At 44.7% G+C, this 23,209-nt stretch overlaps 1 protein-coding gene across 1 annotated transcript in view; it reads right to left on the bottom strand.

The window, feature by feature from the left end:
• Positions 1 to 401: 401 nt before the first annotated feature.
• Positions 402 to 23,209, bottom strand: part of PTEN (phosphatase and tensin homolog) — a 48,590-nt gene continuing 25,782 nt past the window's right edge. The window contains exons 5-9 of the mRNA XM_066191725.1: positions 20,417 to 20,655; positions 14,938 to 15,079; positions 12,268 to 12,434; positions 5,412 to 5,636; positions 402 to 4,065 (exon numbers count right to left, since the gene is read on the bottom strand). Coding sequence (XP_066047822.1) covers positions 3,880 to 4,065; positions 5,412 to 5,636; positions 12,268 to 12,434; positions 14,938 to 15,079; positions 20,417 to 20,655 — 959 coding nt within the window. The 3' untranslated portion in view covers positions 402 to 3,879. The remainder of the gene's footprint in view (positions 4,066 to 5,411; positions 5,637 to 12,267; positions 12,435 to 14,937; positions 15,080 to 20,416; positions 20,656 to 23,209) is intronic.

Here is a 23,209-nt window from a genome sequence, read left to right as displayed (position 1 = left end):
CAGGGAACAATTCCTCCCCAGTATCCCATCCAGCCCTGCCCTCTAGCAGTGGGGAGCCATTCCCCTTTTCCTATCACTCCAAGCCCTCGTCATTAGTCTGTCTCCATCTTTCTTGCAGCTCCTCAGGCGCTGGGACAGGCACCTGCCCGTGTGGCTTGATGCCCCAGGAGGTGCCCCTGCCCCTCACCAAGACAACAGGGGGTTTGATATCCCTGCCCACATCTGCACTGGTCAAACCTCTGGAACACAGCAGGCTTTGGAGCTGCAGCTCCCTTCAAACCCCTGGATGCACAGGGAGCACCCTTGGCTCCAAGCACCACACTCCAAATTCCACAGCTTCACAAGCACAACGTCTCAGCTGTTTGCCAAGCTCAGAGCACTGCAATAAAACACCCACACAGTGACAAGAATGAGACTTTAATCAGTTTTAAGTGGAGTTTTAACACTAAGAGATAAAGGGTTGTTAAACACAATAACAAACGGACATCTGATTTGTATGAGGCATTATCCTGTACATGTCATACTTGGTTTTTGTGTATTCTCAGTTACACACAGAGCCACTGTTGCACAGCACAATAGTATTTGAAGAGGCTGAATCAGAGTAAGGCTGCTTAACAGACTGATTTTTTTTTTTCTTTTAGTATCTATATATATATATGCTATATGAAAACAGACTGGAAATTTGAACTGGCAGAGAAAGGCAGCTCTGCCGAAACGCTGCAGTTGGAGCCCCTTTTAGTGCACAGTCCCACCCCATCCATCTGCATGCACGACACTTTCCAACAGTATTGAGAAGGTAAACGAGGCACTTCGTGGCAACCACAGGCATCGTTAACATATTGCACACATTTGCTAGGACTAAACATGGAACTTGCACACCAGCATCCTCTTTTTGGATTATTTGAAGGGTTTGTTTCGTTTTGGGCTTTTTTTTGGGGTTTTTTTTTTTTTTTTTAATCTGGAAAGCTGATTTTGATGCTGCATGTAAACTCCACTTCAGTTTACAATGTGTGCCCCGGGGAGGAATCTGGAGGCTGATTTGCACAGCTGCCCTGGAAGGAGCTGTGGCAAAGATTTTTCACTGGGGCTGCCCAAGCCCAGGGGATGCTTCAGGGCCTTACAGTTAAGCTCTTACCAAAGTGATGCCTTCAAGTAGTTTCAGACATGTAAGCTCTTGCACATCCCAACAGGCTGAAGCGTACAGTCCAGAAACTCGAGGAAAGATTACCTACAGAATGCAGCTCAAGCTAATTATGAATACTGTCATAAATAAAGTTTTAATAAGGACTCAAAAACCTTTCAGTCATAGCAATTCTTGTCAACTTCTATGGGGGTGGTAACTGAAATAAAGTATAGGAGAGTATGTATAATATATATTTATATATATAATATATATATATAATGCCATTTTTCCATTTCCAATGACTACACCATAAAATGTAAGCAAGGCTTCTCAAAGATGTCAAAACATAAAAAAAAAAAAAAAAAAAAAAGAAAAAAATTTAAAAAAAATATTCGAAACCCTCATTCCAACCTTCACATTCCAAAGGAAAAATAACAGTGCAAAAGCCCATCCTTGCGTCCTGATTCCCGATCCGGCGTCACCGACTGGAACTGCACCATCCAGTCCTGATTATCCAAAGTGGGACACGCAGCAGTGCCAAGATCCCAATACTATCCAAGCAGGAACAGTTTGGTTTATTAAGCCAACACAACTTTCAACTGTTATAAACCAGACAGGGTGAAACATGATTGGAAGGGTGAGAGTTAAAATTCCTGTTCCCAAGGGAAAACCACCTCCTGCTCGTCACAATGAGCACTGAACCTTGATCCATTAAAGTCTAATTAAACCTGTAAGTCAGAAGGTATTTATTACCAGCTTTGTTAGACGTTAGAATCATGAATCTGAGGAGCAGAATTGACCAATAGAAACCAGATAAGAAAAAAAAAAAAAATTTAAAAGCCCTTTACACCCTGGTTTACCAATTGTAATTAGTGGAAGTCCTGCCTTGTGTGGTTCAAATTCCAACCATTAATGCTGCTGTACAGCGCTCTGGCAGATCCCATTCATAATTCTGGCTGAGAACACAGCTCGTGAACTTCCGTGTCAGCACCAAGAAGTTAATTAAGCGGGGAGGGGGATGTGTGTACTACATCCTAAAAAAAGCATCGATTTGGGGTCAGCTGTTCGTGGCCCACTTAGAGGGGCCTGCTTTGGCAGTGACTTCACATCTGGATGCACCAGCAGCTGGACTCCTGAGTCACACCTCAGGCTGGGCATGACAACAATCCACCAGAAGCCAACTTTGAGCGCTATCTTCAGCTGTGTCCCTAGGAACAAACAATCTAACACTGCCACTTGGTTTAGAAAAACAATGTTGGGTGGTTCGAGGGGTTGTTCTTTATAGTAATGTATTTGGGACAAGTTCTGCTTTTTAATCTTCATTTACAGCGTTGAGAATTTACTGCAACACTGGTTTCCTGTCTCGGGTGTGTAATGTCCGTTTTTTCAACATTGCAGGTAATGAGTATTCAAGTAAAATTCCCTAACAGTTAATGACATTTTTTTAAAAAAAAAGTGTGCAAAACTGCAAAACTCATTGTAATAGAATGTGTAAGGTCAAAGGGATGGAACGGCTGACAGAGGTTTGATTGAATAAATGCATCAGAAATCTTCCAAACAAACACTAGAACCTGGAGAATCTCCAATGATACTTCCTGTGCACCATCACAAAATCTTTTTATATTCATGAGAGGGGGAAAAAAAAAAAGCTTGCAAGGCAGCACATGAAGTATTCACAGCAGGAATATGATTGAAAAACTACTAATATAAATGTAAGATGTTGACTGATGTTTTCGCACTAAGAGCATCTGACTTTTAGCACTGGCCTTGATTACACAGGAGATGGAGCAGCCATTACAATTCCGAAAAAATCCCAATAAATCATTGTCAAATTTTGTAACCATTTGTTTCAAGCTCTTACTTTAGTTGATAGCCTCCACATTTGTATGGTTAAGTCATTGTTGCTGTGTTTCCTTTTGTTTTTTTTTTGTTTTGTTTCTCGTGACCCCAATTCCTTGTCTCCCTTCATTGCGCGGGTCTCATGGGTTGTCGTGAAGGTTCATTCCTGTACCCCTAGACAGAATCACTCCCTCTAGCTGCCTTTTCTAGCACCATTACACTTAAAAAAAATGAAAAATGCACAAACAACAAGCAGTGACAGCGGCGACTCCTCACCCATTGTCCCAGATGAATTAGGGCAGCATGCTGAGGAAAGGTGCATGGAACAGCCGGATATGGTACACAGGCCACGCTCCTTTCCGAGCATCACCTTCCAGCCCCCATCCAAAAAACATGCATTAGAATGTAGGAAAAAACCTTCTAGAAACATCTCTTAGCCAACTGCATACTTTTCTGTTGCCACACAAGTGCAAAAAAAGGGGCAGGATGTGAACCTGTAATTTTTTTTTTTTTTTCGGTTTTTGAAACTTCGTTTGGTGACAGAACACAAAAGGAAAAATTCCTACGCATACACATTAGGTCTGTCTCCACTTTTATAAAACTGGAATAAAATGGGAAAGTGCCATGTTTATAGTTCCTAATTGAAGTTTTAATGTCCTTTGACACAAAAAGATATATACATATAAGAGCTACGTAACCTTTCTTTTTTCCCCCCCGACTGGACAAGTGTCAAACCCTGTAGATTTATAGGGCAAAACGAGATTGGTCAGGAAAGAATTGTTCCTATAATTGGTAATCTGACACTATGTCCTTTTGCCATTTAGAAAGGTCCTTTTTTTTTTCAGTTTATTCAAGTTTGTCTCTCTTCATGGTTGGTTTTTTTGTATGTTTTTTTTTATCTCTGATAAAAAAAATATTCAGACTTTTGTAATCTGCGTATGCTGATCTTCATCAAAAGGTTCATTCTCTGGATCAGAGTCAGTGGTGTCAGAGTATCTATAATGATCAGGTTCATTGTCACTAACATCTGGTGTTACAGAAGTTGAACTGCTAGCCTCTGGGTTTGATGGCTCTTCTACTGTTTTTGTGAAAAATAGCTTCACCTGGGGAAGGAAAAAAGAACATTTAAAAAGGGAACCCGGACTTCAACTGAACACAGGCAACAAAGCAATTTTTAACAGCACAGCTCCTTCGCTACCCTGAGTCACACCCGTGCTCCTCTCCCCAGAGAAAGGTTTGCCAGCCTCTCAGCACCACCCCTGGCTAAACAAAGACCTGGCAAAGCAGCAGGATCTTCCAGCCCAGCTACAGAAATTGTGCCTGGCTGAGTGCTCAGGTGCTCCAGAGCTGCAGCAGCAGGATATCCCAGCACACCAGAACACACCACCACCACCACCCTTGCTGCCTTCCACAACTCCCAGAGCACCAGGACATTACAGCAAGAGTGCGCAGGAATGAACAAAACACTCTCTAATGGGTGACTCGTGTGTGGGAAGTCTGATCCAAGCAATACTCCAAGCAGCTGTGACCATTACCTTCAAATGAGGACTGGCTGATCTTTTATGAGGAAATTAGAAAATGCTGGAATTCTTACAAATGCCTTTTGCATGTTTAAACCACTGCTGGCAATGGCTCATATTCCCCAAAGCTGAACTGCCAGGGTAAGGTATTCTCAGAATCACAGGATAGCTGGGGTTGAAGAGACCTCTGGAGATCATCCAGCCCAACCCCCTGCCCAGGCACAGGAGCACTTCCAGGTGGGCTTGGAATGTCTCCAGAGAGGGAGACTCCACACCCTTCCCAGGGAGCTGTCCCATGGAAAGAAGTTCTTCCCCATCCTGCGGTGGAACTTGTGTTTTAATGGCCTTTGCTTCTCATTCTGTCACTGGCACCACTGAACAGAGCCTGGCACCCTCCTCTGCCACCCCCTGGAGATGTCTGTGTGGATTGATGGCATCCCTGCTCAGCCTTCCCTTCTCCAGACTGAGCAGGCCCAGCTCCCACAGCCTCTCCTCATCAGGGAGATGCTCCAGACCCCAAATCCTCCTCTGTGGCCCCCTCTGCTTCCCACGGAACAGGCACTGCTGCAAATCAGCTCAGGAGTTCAGTGTGCCCAGCCCAGAACTCAGGCAATGCAGCTGGAGCAGGGAAGGTGCCACCTGGTCACCAGTCCTCCCACACCTCTGACGGCTTCAATAAACACCTGGAACAACCTGGAGACTCCAACCCCAGCCTCTCAACATCCATCAGCTCCCCCAAAAGCAGATAAAAGTACAATCATCAGCTCCCCAAAAGCAGACAGAAGTACAAAGCTCAAAGCTTTCCTAAGCAATGGCGATACCAACACAAGAACTCAGCTTCTACACAGCAGTTTCACATGGTCCCTCCAAAGGCAAGACAAACAAATCATGCAGCTTTTCAGCTTTGTTCACACATAAAATATACTGACCTTGAAGTTTGGAGAGAAATATCTGTTGGCTTTGTCTTTATTTGCTTTGTCTAGATCGTTTTTTGTTAATGTAAGGATTAAATATTCCTTATCATTATCTGAGCGCTCTGTACTGAAAATACCATCAAGTTCCTGATCTGCAACTAAACTTCCATTTTCTACTTTGTCTGAATTTTCATCCAGTCCTATGAAGAATGTATTTACCCAAAAGTGAAACATTTTGTCCTGGGGGAGGAAGAACACAGAAAACAAGCTTGCTTTAGTATTCACTAATGGCACGTTAATTAGACTGCTATCAACATCTGGTCAAAAACAGATCTGTAATATCAGGCAAAACTTGCTTGGACAACAGTGTGTCATTTGTTACATTGCATGCAAAGACATTTTCACCACATCTCCTGGACAACACGCAAAAATCTGCATTCATCAAGCTCAATTTTAACCAATTAAGCTTTTAGAAGTCACCCATGGAGAGCTGGGCTTAAAACTATCATACCTGTAATAAAAGCAGATGATAATAAATTCAATGAACTAAAACTTACAATCACAAGGCATAAAGAGATTTTTTGTTGTTGTTGTTGTTCACACCTTGCCAAGCAATCCCTAAACTCAACAGACAACCTGCATGAGCCAGGTGAGGTAACACAGAATCTCCTCTGTAACAGAAAGCTTTTCTTATTTTTATACAGAAACAGCTACAATTGAGCAAAACCACAAGCCCACTACCACAGTGAAGGATTCATGGGTGCTTTGCTGAGATGTTTTCACCCACTCGGACCTTTGCTGAGCAGCACTAAGGAAGGCAGAGGTAGTGCCTGCTGTCCTGCCACTCAGCAGAAGTTTTTAGGGAGAAGCTGCGGCAGTGGAAGCTGAAGGATGTTCAGCTTCAGCAGAACTTGACAGACGACCATCAGCAGTGTGATTCTCCACTCTGCCACAGCTCCAGCTGTCCCAAGAGGCAGGACACTCCTGCATCAGAGACCCTGAAGGCTCTGGAGAAGCAGCTTTCTGTCAGCCCAGAGCTGATGTTTCCAAGGTCATCTCTCCTTGGCAGCTTGGCCCTGATCACACACCAAACTCCTCTCCTCACACTGAGCTACATCCACTTGCTCTTTACACATGATACCTTCTGTTTGATGCGGCTTTTCAGGCCCAAGATCCAAATGGTCAGTATTCCTGCATTGCTGCTAAAGCTGCAGGGAAACTCATCCCAGAACCTAACATTCCTTGGTATTGCACAGAATCAGAACACAAACTCACTCCTTTGGAGCTAACTTACATATTTTGGTTTACCAAGGAGATCTAATTCCAATTTCTTACTGGAAAATCCATGTCCTGCCCTATCTTCCTATTCATCTCAGCTGGTAAGGAAGCTGGGGGGAGATCAGAGGTGGACCAGAAGTGGTTCCAGGGTGTGTGACATGAGCAGGGCTCCTGCTGAGGGCAGTTTGGCACCAGCAAAATACCACAGCATTTTCCTGAGCCAATGAAAGACAGCAGGGAAGAGCTGGACTACTTCTGAACTCACACTCATCCTCCTCACAAATTTATTCAAACAAGATACTGGGAATTCACAAGTGTCCCTCTCTGCCAAAGATCAGCAGACTGATTTCCAGTATTTTACGTGAAGTCTACAAAACCACTTCCAGTTTGTCTGCATTTCTGTAAGCACCTGAGAGACTTCAAGACAGAACTTAAAACTCCAGCCAGGAACACTTCTGGTAGCTGAGTTCCCCACTTCACCACGTGCCTCTCTCCAGCACTTCAGGAATCAAGTTCATCTAGCAAATGAGTTGTTTGGGGAGTCTTTAACAGATGTTTCCCACTGCCACTGAATCCCTTCAAGCCATCCCATTTCTGAAGCAGCCTTGTTGGAGCCCATCCACGGAAGGCAGCAGTTAGCAGGTTCTTGCCAGGCCCTGTTTATACATTTCACACCCTTCTCTTTCCCCAAGAACAGCCTTGGAAATGCCCTGCCTGGGTCTGGAAGTTGAGGATGAGTATCCTGGGTTCACACTGTTCATGTCCCTCTCCCAGAGGAAGAGGCAGCAGACAAAATCCCTGTGAAGACAACCCCATGGTACCCCCCAGGCTGCTCCTCAGCCACACAGTGAGTCCCTCAGAAGGGAGGGTGAGATGTTCATTCCTGCTCAAACCACAGGACCTGCTCAGGTCAAAACAGAGACAATCAGCAGCTTTCCTGCTGAGAAGCCCTCGGGTGCTGGTCCCCAGGGCCACCTGTGTCACCTCCAGGGAGAGAAGGACACGCTGCAGGGGATGGATGGCTGGAGAATGGCTCCTGTCACCAGCAGGAAAGCAGTGCCAGAGGAAAAGAGGCCACTGGATGGGAATCAATGCCAGCAGAAGCAGAGGGCACAGTTTTGTCGTGCCTCACCTTCAGCCCCATGAGTGGAGAACCAGGAGGGATTCAGCTGGCACTTTAGGGGCTGGGGGGGACTCAGCTTCACTGACAAGGCCTGACAGACAACAAACCTCTCACAAGACAGCTTTAAATCTGTGTTCCTTGGGATAAATTTTCAGAGGTCTTCAGGGACTCAAACTAAACAATGCAACTCAGCTGAGCTGGTCATTTCTTTTATCTCCCTCCAGCTTTTCAGAGCACCAAGTTATTTTCTGTTCCTTCCCACTACACAACTTCATTAGCCTAATAAACTGAGTTCATGGGTCTTGGAACACGGCATGGCCACTCAAATTGAGGGAAGACTTGGTCATGTTTTTTGGAATTAGCTATTAAGGCTGATAGCTGTTGTCACTGTTTTCACTGAAGAGCAAATCCGTTACTCAAAGTGAGGATCCAGCTAAAGCGTCAGAACCCAAGATATTTCATGGGAGACAAGGAAGAAAAGATGATGTAATATGGGCCAAAGATAGGAATTTTAAAAATCAAGGCATGAACTGAACTCAGGCTTTATATAGCAAATCAAAATACCAGACCAAGTGCTCACATAACACAAGTTAATGAATAGACTTCTGAAAAAAAAAAAAGTATTGGAGACTGTTTTTCAATGTGTTTTGCTTCACTTCCAGTTACATCACAGACATCTGTCTTAAAACAAAAAAATAAACCACAGATGTACTTCTTCCCATAACCAAATCTGTGCCGTAAATCTCCAGTGCAGTATCAGATGAGACAGAGGCTGATTTAATCCCACAATTCTGACAAACACTGCTTGTCCCTACCTCGTGCAGTTTCTCAGAGTGACAGAAAAACATTCTCCACTCTAGAGCTGGTCTCTTGCTGCAGACTGTGATTCAAATCCAAGACTTAAGCCATCAATCAGGAGTTCCCATGTCCTCCTGAGAGCTTAACTTTTGCAGAGAGATCTAGAGGCACTCAGAGTGTGAGGGTTTGGAGATGATCTCCAAGAACGGAGATCATGGTTCAGCCTGTTCCCTAGGCCTGCCTGATGGAACTTCCTGTACCATTTTCAGATCAACACTGAGTCTTCTGACATTTTCAGAGTTCATTCCTCAGCGTTTGCTTAACAGCAACTACCCAAAGTCTCGTTGAACTCTGCAGCAGAACTTATCTCTAGACTTGACAGATGAAATGCAACTGCTCAAACAATGCTGTCAGCCCTCCTACGCTCGAGTCTGGGGACAAAACACCACTGACTCTCACAAATTAAACCCACATCAACATTTCCCTCTCATCTGTACTGGGAGGACTCCCAAAAAAAGGTCTCCTTCACCCCCAGGCTCTGGAGGCAGGAAGATGAGGAGATTTCTGTATTATTTTTAAACAGACTCCCATTGAACCGAGTGATCTAAGGATACTCTGAAATACTTTCAGATTATCATGTCAACATCAATAACTGGAAGAAAAAGGCTTTGCAGAGATCCGTGGAAGCAAAACTAGAGTGACTACAGCAGCAGTCTGAGATGGAACAACAGTCAAGCTACAACAAAAAGCCATGCTCAAAACAAAAAAAATACCCCGAATTGCTAACTTCTACCCATCAGAAATTCATACACAGTCACGGCACTCTCGAGCCTCGAGCCATTTTGTTCTCATGTGGGCATGCATTTCATTCTTGAAAGGAAGTAGCTACAGCTCACTGAAGAAATAGTCTGAGAATAAAGTAAACAACTTGATTAGACAAGAAAAGACCAAGAGCTGGGGACTTCCTAACTGATGCCAGGTGGCAGAAACTATGGAAGGGATGAAACTTTTCCAAGGCTGTCAGCCCTGGACCAACACCCCAGTGGCACCAATGATCCTGTGGCTGAGGTCAGCTCCCAAAAGCCACTGAATTTGCTTCAATTAACTTTTGCCATGAAAAGAAAGGACAATGTGTCTGCTTTAAATCTCACACTGACTCTGCAATGTTAGGTGTCTGAAGCCATGAGGCCTTTCAGGTTTGGTCTGGTTTATGGATAACCATTTTATCCAAAATGAGCCTGAGCAAAATTGAGGAGGGCCCTCCCTACAGAGAGCTCTGCAAATAATGCTTTTCTTCAGAGGACTGGGAAATTTGGAAGCAAGGACAGGTGAGGGAATCTGGGGCACTTCAGCTTATATCAGTGCTATCAAACACCAAACCAGAGCCAGGGCAAAGAAGTTTTCTTCATCTCCAGAGATGAGACACAGCTGTTCTCCAGCCTGAGGCTCAGAATGGATCAGGAATTACACTTTTAATTAATCTTATTAGGTTTTTTTTTTTTAAATTATGCTAAAGTAAAAATGCAGACTGGTCAATAAGTGATGTCTTTAGCAACCTATAATCTGCTAACAGAAAACCTGGGAAGAACAAGAACCACTGACAGGCAACAGACTTATAATTTCACTTTCCATAAACCTGGTTAATAAACTAGAATCTCCGAAAGAGAAGATGCTGTTCCTCATGAATTAGGTGATCACTGCACAAAGGGATCTTTAAAACACAAGTCTCCCCCGTGGAGGGCCTTCACTTTTGGGGTTTTGGGTAAAAGCTGCATAGGCAGTTGATGTAGAAAAGGAACAGGTACAGATGTGAAACACCGGGACAGAGAAATGTGTTCAGTTTGAGCCAAGGCAGGTTCTCCTGGCACCAATATTCCCCTTTGCCCCGTCCTCACCTTATTCACTTTATGCAACAACCTGTCCAAGGACCACATGGAAGGATCAGCTCCTGCATTTGCAGCAGAGCTAAGAGAGGCGATCTTACCAGAACTGTGGAACATCTCACACCTATTTTCCTCTGTCCTCCATTCATACTGAAAGCTGAGGCAATAAGACACTTGATTCAACAGATATTTCAGAGAGATTATCAAGGTGTTTTTTTTACTGGGTGATGAAGGGGCAGTTTCCATCTCAGAAAAATTTGCAGATATGAAAAGAACCACCTTCACCATTTCTTTGGCTCTACCAGGTCAAAAACACCGAGAAACTGAGCACCTCTGCACTATCTGTAATCCACAGAACCCAAATAGTTCAGGTATTTGATACGAATAAACAAAAGGGCCAAAAAAAAAAAAAACCAACAAAATCAACCAGCTACTCAGAAACTACAAAGATTCTGAAGAAATGAAACCACAATCTGACACTCTGAAATGAAACCCCAGCACAGTAATCCTCCTGCTGTGGTTCTGCACTTCTACACCCTACCGAAGACCCAATATCTACCTTGTCTCAGATGCTGGGGTTTTGCATCATCTCCTCCCTGCATCCCTCATGTTTAGCCCACAGTACTCATCTGGGTGTTCCTTAAAAAGACTCTTAAAACTGGCTGCTGCATGTCAATAATCTCAGTTTTCAAGTACAATTTCTACTTTTCAAACGCTTTAACAGTTTCTGTACTGCACGTAACTACACTGACTAACTAAAACATCTCATCCAACAGGCAGAGAAGGAAAACAGGGCCACTAAGGAACTGTCCAGAAACTTCTGCAGACACCAGCACACGAATTAAACTTGTTCCCACAAGCAAGCCCACACAACAGCGTGCATGTGTATTCACACACAGCTGGCAGGTACAACCTGTGTGCACAGCTGCAAGTGATGTTACCTCATCACTTCTTTGTCTCCTGATCCACTTTAGCATTTCTTACTTTTATGAATTCACTCACTGAATGCTCTTAAGTTTTCTAACCTCCATTCAACAGGGAGAAACTTCTGATGAGAAGTTTTAAAGTAGCAAATACCAAGGTTGCCTTTAATCAGCAGTCTCATCCTCACCTTTCAACTCTGGTAGATACAAAGTGGCTCCACAAGCACCAGAACTAAAACTCAGGGTTTCAGCTTTAGGAACTGGCTGACTTTGGTTTCAAAGTAAGTCCTAGATTTATTTTTGTTTTCTGCAACTGACACCCTAATAAAATCCGCAGCTCTGAGGGAATTCTCTAAACCTCTCATGTCAAGGCACTGCAGCTGGGAACAGAGAGGTGGTGGAAGAGATTGCAGAGATACTTTTACAAAGTGCGTGGGAACACAATTATCTCAGAAACTCAGCTAAATTTGACAGATGGGTACAAATCAGCCAACAGCACAGACAGGATCTTCTGTGCCTGCTCAAACCTCAGGAAAATTTAGTGGAGAAAACAGCTGGAGTTAACTTGCTCAGTATGCAAGTCTATTTTTAGAAGGTGAATGTTTCTTCCTCAATTAGATTATTCACTACTACCCAAACGACTGCAATACAGACCCAGGATCATTTTTATCCAACCTTTGTACTTAATCTCACCAACTCCCCAAACATCCAGCTTTCATTTTGTGGTCAATTGGCTCCTTGGGAAAACCAGACATCAAAGAATTAAATGCCGTGATTACACATCCCTGAAAAATAACCAACATCCCAACCCCCAGCACCAGGGGCTGGCTCAACAATGTTCTTCCAGAAAAAGCAAGGAAACCAACCTTTTTCAACATCTTGTTCTGTTTGTGGAAAAATTCCACTTTGATATCACCGCATACCGGCAAAGGTTGAGGGAATTCAAAGTACATGTACTTGTCTTCACGTCGTGAGGGTCCTGAAGGGGAGGTGAATATCTTTACCTTTAGCTGGTACACCACAAACTGAGGATCTGTGTGACAAAACAAGAGTGTCACTTGGTGAGAAAAGCCTCAAAAGTGTCAAAAAGCACAACACTGGCAGCAGAAACAAAATCGTGAGCTGTGATGTTTTCAAAGTTAACTAAGTTTCTATTAAGGGTTTAACACCACAGGGGATCAAAACTTTGCCAGATGCTACTGGAAACAGCCTTAGAGATTTCTGTCCTTCATGGCAATACTTTCAGGCCACCAGGGAGTTCCTAAAACGTTATTTCTTTTTAATATGAAGACTGTAAAATGTGACAACTACTTGACTGTTCCTTGCATTTTCCCTCTCCTCTCTATTACACAGGCCAAAGTGAGAGGTTTTATTCTCTCTCATCTCTTCTTCCAATTGTAGAGTGGCTGGTCATGTCAGCACAAACTGACTCGATTCTTGCACAAACAAGCAGAAACGAGGACAAAACTGAGCATTAATAGTGAAAACCAACCAGCACCAGCAGAGACTAAGCTGGCCGTGTAAATCACCATCACCAGAGAAGTGCCAGCCATGGCATAACTTCCACAATTAAATCTGCAGAGGTAGCACTGAAATTAAAAGGGGTTTTCGGTCCAGTTTAGGAAGAGTTGCTTTGGAAATGGTCAGGCCAGACACCCCTGCAGAGCCCTGGAAGTGCCTACTGAACACACCCACACTGTCCTGCTGAAGGCCCCAGAGATGAAACTATCACTGGCAGGCTCAGAGAATTCCCAGGATGGTTTGGGTTGGAAGGGAATTTAGATCCCATCCACCGCCCTCCTGCCATGGGCAGGGACACCTTCCACTATCCCAGGTTGCTCCAAGCCCCATCCAGCCTGGCCTTGGACACTGCCAGGGATCCAGGGGCAGCCACAGCTGCTCTGGGCACTCTGTGCCAGGGCCTGCCCACCCTCCCAGGAACAATTCCTTCTGTATATCTCACCAAAATTTCTCCTCTGGCAGCGTCAAGCCATTCTCCCCTGTCCTATCACCACAGCTCCCATTGCAGGGTCCTTGTAGCCCCTTCAGACCCTGGAAGGTGCTGTGAGGTCTCCACACAAGCTTCTCTTTCTGCCCTTATCTCCCTCGAATCCTCAGAGCTGTGAAACTCTGTCATCCCCTCACCGTGCCCTAGAGGCTGGACTCTGCTCTGTCAGTGACTTTAAAGCAGCAGAGTGGTAACAAGGAAGGCAGATTAAAAGTTATCACATTGGTTAAATTGCTGCCGCCACAGTTGACAACACGACTAAAGACACAACGCAGACCATCGACCTCACATTCTGAAAAATCACTGAGAACTCCACAGAAACTTCAAATATTGCAGCATACAACCGCTGAGCTTGGCAGCTCATTTATCTTCTCAGGTGCTCGGCCAATCTGTTGTCTATCCCAACATCCTCCTGTGCAAACACCACCCCAGCAGCCTCCCATGGACACGCTCCCAAGTCTCACTCGAGCAGTTCAGACTCACAAGTTCATCCCAAACATTAAATAAGTGGTAATTGCAGAAATCTGTAACCTCCACACCTCTTCCCTAAGGCAGAGGGGTTTTGGCAGAGGCTCCTCCCTGCCTCCTCCTGTAGAGCCTGACAAGCTGCTCCATTGTTTCTTGCGTGTGTAACATGTTCAGGTACTGTCTCACTACAATATTTAACGGGGCAATTTTAATCAAAGCCACGGGAGGCACTGGAATTAATTACACATTGCTCTAATCCCCATAGCAAAACCATGAGATTTTTTTCCACCAACAAAAAAGCAAGCACGCAACACGAGGCAGTCACTGCCCTGTAACACAGCCCACAGGACAGAGCAGAATTTGTTTTTGTATTTCAAAGCTTCACAAAATCTGCTGTTCCTCACTAACACAGTGCATCAGCAGATGAGATTAATCATTTACAGGTGTATTAATGCTTTAGAAACTTCCACATAAAGAAAAGTTTATTCCAGAGTTAATTAGATATTTACCCAGTTGAACTGAATCTTTTTTTTTTTTTTTTTTTTTTTTTTTAGCATCATGGGAAGAATGATGTTGCTGCACTGGAAGCCAACATGCCATTAGGCAAATGTTTTTCAGCAATTCATATTTCCCAAGAGTTGCTGTGTTAAAAAAAAAAAAAAAAAAAAAAAAGGTTTTTCATAAAAGCAAGGGGCAAATACTCAAATACATATAGAATGGTGGAGTCCCCATCCCTGGAGGAGTCCAATGAGTGGACGTGGCACTCAGTGCTCTGGGGTGGGTGACAAGGTGGGGACTGATCACAGGCTGGGCTCAATCTTGGAGGTCTTTTCCAGCCTCAATGGTTCTACATACGGAATCGCTTATCTTCAAACCATTAAAACACTTGCCAGTTCAAAACTGGACTAAAACAATCATGAGTCCTTCACAGACTAGAACTGGGAGGATCCCAGCGGACAGAGCCCACTAAGGCAGCAGATTTTGGACTGTGATGTGTTCATCACCCCATCCAAAACGGCAGGAGGTTCCCCAGCAGAGGTGAAGGGGTGCTGGTACTTACTGCAAGTTCCGCTGCTGAACATGGGAATTGTTTCAAACATCATCTTGTGGAACAGCAGTGCCACTGGTCTGTAATCCAGGTGATTCTTTAACAGGTAGCTATAGTAGTACACGTAGCGTCTCTGACTGGGAATTGTCACTCCCTAAACAGAGGGAAAACAAGTGTCAGAAACCTTTGATCAGCATCACCTCCAGCTGAAGCACATCAGGCCCAAAGGAACATCACAGATCATTCACTGCTGACCAGCCCCCAGCACACAGAGCAGGGCATTGGTTTGCCAGGTGCATCAGCACATCTCAGGGCATGGAGCACCTCTCCCACCAGGAAAGGCTGAGGGAACTGGGATCCTTCAGCCTGGAGGAGGTGAAGCTTTGGGGTGACCTCATTGTGGCCTTCCAGTGCCTGAAGGGGCTAACAAGAAATAGGGAGAAGAAACCTGGAATGACAGGACACAGGGAATGGCTTCCCACTGCTAGAGGGCAGGGATAGATGGGATATTGAGAAGGAATTGTTCCCTGGGAGGGTGGAAAGGCCCTGGCTGGCACAGGGAAGTGTCCAGGGCCAGGCTGGATGGGGCTTGGTGCAGCCTGGGATAGTGGAAGTTGTCCCTGCCATGGCAGGAGGGCTGGAAATACCCTCTCAGGTCCCTTCCAACCCAAACCCTTCAGTGATTCTCTACTCTCCAAACATCCATCTCCAGCAATGAAGCAAAGAATGCAGATTTTTCCCATTTCTTGAAAACAAACACCACAGATGCCCTGAGGGTCATGTCAAAAACAAACAGTCTCAAGCTGCTGCTTTTTTGGGGATGGAGAGCATTAAATGTTTAACAAGGGGTGCCTTGAATGTTCTCTAAAGCACCACTACATTTAGGAATCCTAAAATCTACAACTACAGGAATTACATTTTGTCAGCATTTTAAGTAAAAAGACTAGTGTTTGCTAAAATCACTGTACTCAAGACTGATGCTGCCTTCTCTTTACAAAACATCCTGGAATATTTTTCCCAAAAATGTGGAAAGTTTCATTAAAACAGGCCCAACAGCCCAAAGTGTTCAAACTCTGAGGTAAACATTGGCTTTGAGAGCGTAAAACCTAAGAATGTTTTTATTACTGATTTTAAATCAGCTCAAAGCTTCAAATAAGGGAACAGTTTTAAAGCTCTTTCAGCCAATACTTTCCAGTAAAATTGATAATGATGAAAAATTGCTTCGTTCCCAGAAAATGCATTACATGGTCTAGAACAACCTGTTACTGCAGACTTGCAACAGCATCAGTAACGAATCTTTCTGATTAAAGCTGAATGTGGAACTGGAATAAACTGGAGAGAAACAGAAAATTTTCATATACAAATCTGTGAGCATTTGATGACAAAACCTAGACTTCATATTCCTGTACTTTTAGTTTCACCTCACAACAGCCAGGAGCTAAGAGTAGCCAGAGGTGCTTTTAATTTAGTAAATCTCTATTCTGCACACATGAAAATAGTCACTTCCTGCTATTAAAAAAAAAAAAAAAAGTTGATAATTATGTCTCCTTATCATTTGAGCTGCTTCTAAATTACACAAAAGCCCTTTTCCCTGCAGCACTTGCACAATGACCTTCCCAAGCAGCCTTGTACGTTGGCCGTGGCTTTGGCTCACAAGTCCCCAGTGCTTATCACACCCACCCCTTAAGGGAGCTCTGAAGTTCTCCTTCCTGGGACCTGAGTGTCAGCACTGAGCATATCCCAGCCTCAGAGCAGGCCAGCAGTGTTTGCCAGGGCTGCCAGGCAGGAGGGAAGCACAGAGCTGAGGAGAACACATCCCTCCCTGCCCAGAGCTTCCTCGTGCCATAATGGATGTGTCCTGTGGAAAAATCCCAGGACACCTGGCCAGGACAAGCAAGGCTGGGACCAGAACCAAGGGAAGACTTTCACACTGATAGTCAATCCCACAGCAAAGCCAGTTCTTGTCCAACAGGGCAGTTTTAGCCCTCCAGCCACAGTGTGACTCCCTGGACACACAGCCCTTAGATGCTGAGACCCTAAAACCCGTCCCACTGAAGCAGAATTCAAAAGAGTTGTCCATTTCCAACGGTCTGAATTCCAAGCAGAACGCTTTCATAGCAAACTAACAATATTCCAAGGGCTGCAACCAACCACCACTCACTTTTACTCCAAAAGAATAAGGACAGGGCAGTAGTTCAAGCTTGCATTTCCCATCTATCACCATCACCATTTTTAAAGGGATGTGAGATAAGCTCCTCTGGTCCCTATGCCAGAGCTTCCCAAGGCATCCCAAACCTTATCAGGTGCTGCTCCTGGTTCTCCACTCAATGGAGCACAGGCAGGACTATGAAGAACAAGTATTTTGGAAACAATATTCCCACATTCCCTTTAGGAACACACCCTACTATGAGAGTGAAGCTGCAGCCTCAGAACGGGCCTAGGGCATCAGGTTTAGCACCCGAGCACGTCCAGCACACAGGCACCACAACTGACCAGCTCTGCCATCACACATGGGATCTTTGCCCTGCTCAGAGATCATTCTGAGGCTTCCTCACACAAAGTAATTGGCTTTCACTTCCTGCTCAGTTATAGCAACACCACAAACACAGCATGGTGTGGATTGGGAGGGACTTAAAGCTCATCCAGTGTCACCCCCTGCCATGGGCAGAGACACCTTCCACTAGTCCAGGTGGCTCCAAGCCCTGCCCAACCTGGCAGCCACAGCTTCTCTGGGCACTCCCAAGCCTCACAGGGAAGAATTCCTTCCCAATATCCCATCCAGCCCTACTCTGCCAGTATGAAGCCAGTCCCCTTGTACTGTCCCTCCAAGCATTTGTAAAGAGAGTCTCTCTCCATCTTTCTTCTCAGCTCCTTCAGGCACTGGAAAGCCACAATGAGGTCACCCCAAGGCTTCTCTTCTGCAGGCTGAACAACTCTAATTCTCTCAGCTTTTCCCCATATGAGAACTCTTAGGAGTCATCCTTGACAATAAACCCATACCGTGCTCAAAGAATGTTCCTGAGTGCATCATCTCCAGCACTTGAACAGCTGATCCCTATCCACTGAGCTTCCTTCCAAGCCTAAATCTCACCACAAAACCCTCCAAGGCAGAAGCGGGAATCAATAAATAAAGACCTTCTCCTGCTATAGGAAGGTAAGCTGCCAGTCTTTGTCACCACAGTAGTGTGTGGGATGAACTAATCACTTCAAACAGTGGAAGCAGCAGCTTCTTTAGAGGACTTCTTGGGGGGTTACTTCTTCCCCAGCTCCAACAACAGATAAGTACAATTCTTTATCCCATTTGAGAAAACAGTTCGTCTCCTCTGGTTCAAAAGGAAAACAAAAAATCACTCCTGCTCTTCAGTGCTGGAGACCGACAGACACAACCATGCAGCCCACACTTCCTAATCTTCACCACTCCCTTCTTCTGACTAAGTTCCCCCCACTACAATGGGTTTCAGAAGCCAAAAGAGGCAGCTTGTAGAGGAAATAAAACACCCCACGAGGGTTTGGTCAGAGACAGCCTGGGCTCTGCCACGTCTTGTTGCCCAGCACAAGAACAGCCCATGCAGCAACTCAGCCTCACCTACAACAACTCTCACTTGATGGTGCAAAGGCCTCCCTGGAGCTGCTTCTCCCGGCAGGCACTTGGGAAAAGCTGGCTCCAGAAGTACTCGGGGCTGTGCTCTTGACCAATTAGTCATACTTCCTCTTGCAATTAGACTCACACTTCCTGCCAGCACAGCCAGAGCCCTCGCAGCAGCTCTCTGCCCTGAGCATTAATGGCAGCAGTGATTGTAGCTGGGCTGTCCTCAGCAGCTACAGCTGCAAAGTGGGCACCTTGTCCTCGCTTCAAACCAAGAAAATGTGGTCCCTATTAAAGGCACTTTTCCTTTATCATATCTGTGTTGGCCCAAAAAGAAAGAAAGAAGGCATTTGCTTGTCCTTTTGTGCAAACAGCTCTTCTGATGCCTCATTGACTTTGAATTGAGGAAGTCAGTTATACAAAGGTGTGGTGAAATATCAAATCAGAGAGCAGCACTTGACATATAACGCTGAAATATGGGCCACAAGGGAAGAAAAGGCTCCAGAAACCTGCACTGGAATACCTGTTTATAAACACTACTGAAGGATTATGTGAATCATATGCTGCCCACTGGTCACATCAAGATAACCATGCTCAAGTGGAGCTGGGAAGGGAAAAAAGTCAACTCTTGCAGCAGAGACACTGAAACCAAAACAAGTTGCTGGTTACAGACAGTATTTACAGTCAAGTAAACAAGGCTCTCACTACTCCTGTTTACTGAGTTCTCCTTCCCCTCCAAAGGGCCCAAGGTACTCCTGGGGTACTGGTAAACCCCCAGCTTGCAGAAATCCAACCTCCTTGTCACAAAAGGGAAACTGAGGCATAGCATTTCACTGTATTTATTCAGTTCTGTCATTTTCATGCTGTTTTATCCAGCTCTGGAGATAACCCTTATCAGCAGGAGTAATCTACTCTGTTTATTCAGCACACTGCTCATTCCTAGTCTCTCTCATGCACTTTTACCAAAAGCCACAAAGTTCTGATGGGAAACCTTGACCTTGTCTCCACTCCAGCATGACACCACAACCAACTCAGCAGCACATGGAATAACAGCTCCACCTCATCAGCAGAGCAAACCGAGGAGTTGCTTGCTCCTTCCAACGAATTAACAGCCAAAATTCTAAAATTCCTGATGTGACACTTCTCTCAAGAGCCCTCGGACATGAACCTCTTCTTATTAGGGACCAACACACTGAAATGAATACCTTGTGTAAATATTCCAGGAACAGGGAGAATTCTGTGCTTGGAGAGGGTGAAACTGGCTTGCAGGGATGATCCCCTTGGGAAACTCAATCAACACACTCAGAGAAATAATGGAAGACGAGCAGGGAAACTTGCTAAAATGACCTTAAAAGTCACATCATCTTTGGAGAAGATTTCAAATAAGGAGGTTAAATTCTCATAAATGAGGCCTAATCCTGCCAGAAAGGTTGTTAACTACCCTTTACTGACAAGGGGGATCAAACAATAAGGGCCCTCCAGTTGGGATATTCCCCTATGCATGTCCAAACCCCACCACAGCAGTTGAGGGAACCTGAGGGGATGAACAACTCATCCATTCAGGCAAAATCAGCTGGAACAATCCTCTCATTTGGGCTGAAAATGCTGAACGAGAAAGTTCACTGCCCCTCTGATGCACCACACAGCAGAACAGTGCTGAAAAAGCCATTTAAAATCAACTGTCCAGGTCCTCTTGAACAGGACACGTTAAAACCAGGCTGGTTTAGTGCTGAGACTAAAGGTTACTGCTGCTTAGGAAAGCTTTTCCATTCCCAACTGCACTGATCCAGTCCTATTGGAGCTAAATCAGACATCACAACCTAAAGGGTTTGAGCATCAAATGGGTCTCGAAGAAGAAAAGCAGCAAGTTATAAGTAGAGGGACAGAAGAACAGCAACAGCTCACCTTCTTGTCTCTGGTCCTTACTTCCCCATAGAAATCTAGGGCTTCTTGAGCCCTTAAAAACTTGCCTCGATGCAACAAATATGCACAAATCATTACACCAGTTCGTCCCTTTCCAGCTTTACAGTGGATTGCTGCCACATGATTGTCATCTTCACTTAGCCACTGGTCAAGATCTTCACAAAAAGGTTTGATGAGCTCCAGCTGTGGTGGGTTATGGTCTTCAAAAGGGTACTGTGCAACTGCAGGGAGAAGGAGGAGTTCATCAGAACCTCAAAAGGCAAAGCAAGCTCAGGTCACCTTTGGGACAAGCATGTAAAAATTAAGTTATTCAATACCCCCCACCCCACCTTACATATTGATATATATTTTTAATTCCACTATTATTCAGTGTACCATAAGTACTGCAGAGATTTCTCCATTAATCTGTAAGCAGGCATCCTGCTCCACAGAGCAACTATTTCACACCTCTACTGAACTGAGTGGCATAGGCTCTGGAACATGAATTTTCTAGAATTTAAGAGCGTGCTGGCACACAGAATAACCTTGTGAAAAGCCATTACTCCAGCAATAATTAAACTACCTGCTGAGAGAGAGAACAAGGCCAGACGTCAGTCACTGAGCAGACAACAGGAACTTTGCTGAAAAATTACTGAACGTGGTTGGGTCTACATTGGGAACAAACTCTCAGAATACGCCCCAAGGCCTTGTGAAACAAAACCCTGCCATCCTCATATTCCAAAAATGGTCACTGGGGGAGAAATCTCAGGTCAGGAACTGGCAATACTTATGGGGTTTAGAGTCAAAGCACTGAACAACTGTCCTTTCTGATATGGGTGTATTCATACACACTTTTCCATCTAGGGATGGAAAGAATTTCAAGCGATGCAGGAAATGCAAGACAACTCAAGAGAGCAGAAAGTAAGCACTAAGCAGAGAGAAACACCCAAACTTCTCCCTCCTCAGATGAGTTGAGCGACACTACCACCCTGACCAGCAGAACAACACAGAGTGTTCTGGTTTCAGCAGAACAGCACTTGATGAAGTGCACCCCAATTCCCCACCGACAGCCTTGGGATCTGATAAACACAACCCTGGTTCACTTCAAAATCCTCAGCCAGAAACACCATTTCCTTTTCTGGGCTAAAAATGAACACATTTCACTTCTTTGGCAAGGGTCTGTATTGGTTTCGTAAGCACCACTCAGTAGTCACACATGCAAGGCTCCTTTTGATGGATCCCTAAGGACTCCAAGAGCACAAGTGAGGGATGAAGTTATGGAACTGCTGAAGGACTGCAGGACAAGTCCACAGCCTTTTGGAGGGATCAACAAGTTTATTCACTCACACTACAGACTGTCCCCTTCATATCCCAGAACAAATGGGGAAGCTGATCTTTGCTAAGAGGCAACACGTGTTTGTGGTGGAAGAGTTTGGGAAAGTTTTGTTCATATTTGTACACAAACGCAAAATCTCTTCCATATGGAAGATCCAAACGATCCCCAAAGTTTTACATGAACTTAAAGATGGAATTTATTTAGAAATCCCAAGGAAAAGAAGCTGCAAAAATGCTGTGAATTTGTCTGTACAGCTTTGAGTCTATTGCAACTGCAGCCAGCGAGGTTTCCATGAAAAGGGGAGCAAAGAAGTCCAGAAAGAACAGCCTGAAAACTCCCAGGTAGTCACAGGATGCTGAAGATGCTCTCCACGATTTGGAATGAAAGGCAAACCTTGTGGTACTTTCTTCAAAGCTGGAGTGAGAAGATGAAATGGGTACCCTAGGATGGTGTAAGAGGGAGGAAACATTAAGCTGCACAGTCTTGGGCAGGGCCTTGAGAAGGCACAGCTCCTCCATGGATTTTGATTCCTTACAATGGAACGCACAGCTTGGAGAATATTCCTGCTTGCTCTCTCCCAGCCCCTACACATTGCAAGAAGAATCCCACAGCACACAGAAGAGTTAAAAAAAAAAAAAAAAGTCTGTGGCAAAGCAGAAGACAACTCCAGCATGGAAGGATTTCAGAAACTGGAGAAACCATGAACACAAAGCAACTTCCCAAAGAAGATTTCGGAGCTTTCAGTGTTTGGGGTTTAATGTGATGCAAGATCATCCTGGGTGAATAATGAACTATTCTGGTGTTTTATGCTCAGAACAAATCAGAAGTTCCCTTTGCAGTCAGTTCACTTCAGGAGATTTTCAAGCAGAACTTTTGTTCCTCTGCTAAGGAAGTCCTGAGTCACCAATTTGGTTATCTGAGGTTAACTAATTCGGGGATGAAAATTAAAAAATGCAGCATGTCTTGTGCAGAGGAGCTGTGAAAGGTGCTGTCAATAAACAGCATTTGAGGCTGGGATTGACAGCAAAGGGAGCTGAGCACCCCCGTAACAAAAAGCAGAAATTAAAGCAAACATATGTTCTGGCCATATTAGAACATGTCCTCTTCTCTTCTTACCCAAAGCACTGCTCAAGCAGATCCTAAAATACTTTTTTCTGGCTGGTGAGTATGGAGTGAGGTTTCAGGGCACTGTCATTCAACATTGTAAGAACAAATCAGAAGTGCTGATGACTTCAACGAGACAATTTCAGTTCTTCTATATTCAGACATTAAAGCAGCCAATTACATTTTGGTCACGTTCTAAACCCTCTTCATAACTAGATGGATGGTTTAAAATAATAATAATGAAAAATAGAAGTAGAGCCATTGCTATGACGCAGAATAAGCCCAGAATTTGTTCCTCTCCTATGATTCCGTAGGCACAAGGACTCCTCCATTCACCCTCATCTGAAGCACACAAA

The sequence above is a fragment of the Chamaea fasciata genome, unplaced genomic scaffold (assembly GCF_029207755.1).
Source record: "Chamaea fasciata isolate MVZ Bird 193981 ecotype frontalis unplaced genomic scaffold, bChaFas1.0.hap1 SCAF_9, whole genome shotgun sequence".
Classification (NCBI taxonomy): domain Eukaryota; kingdom Metazoa; phylum Chordata; class Aves; order Passeriformes; family Sylviidae; genus Chamaea; species Chamaea fasciata.
The sequence above is the reverse complement of the archived record's forward strand: the minus strand, read 5'-3'. Positions and strand labels throughout refer to the sequence as shown.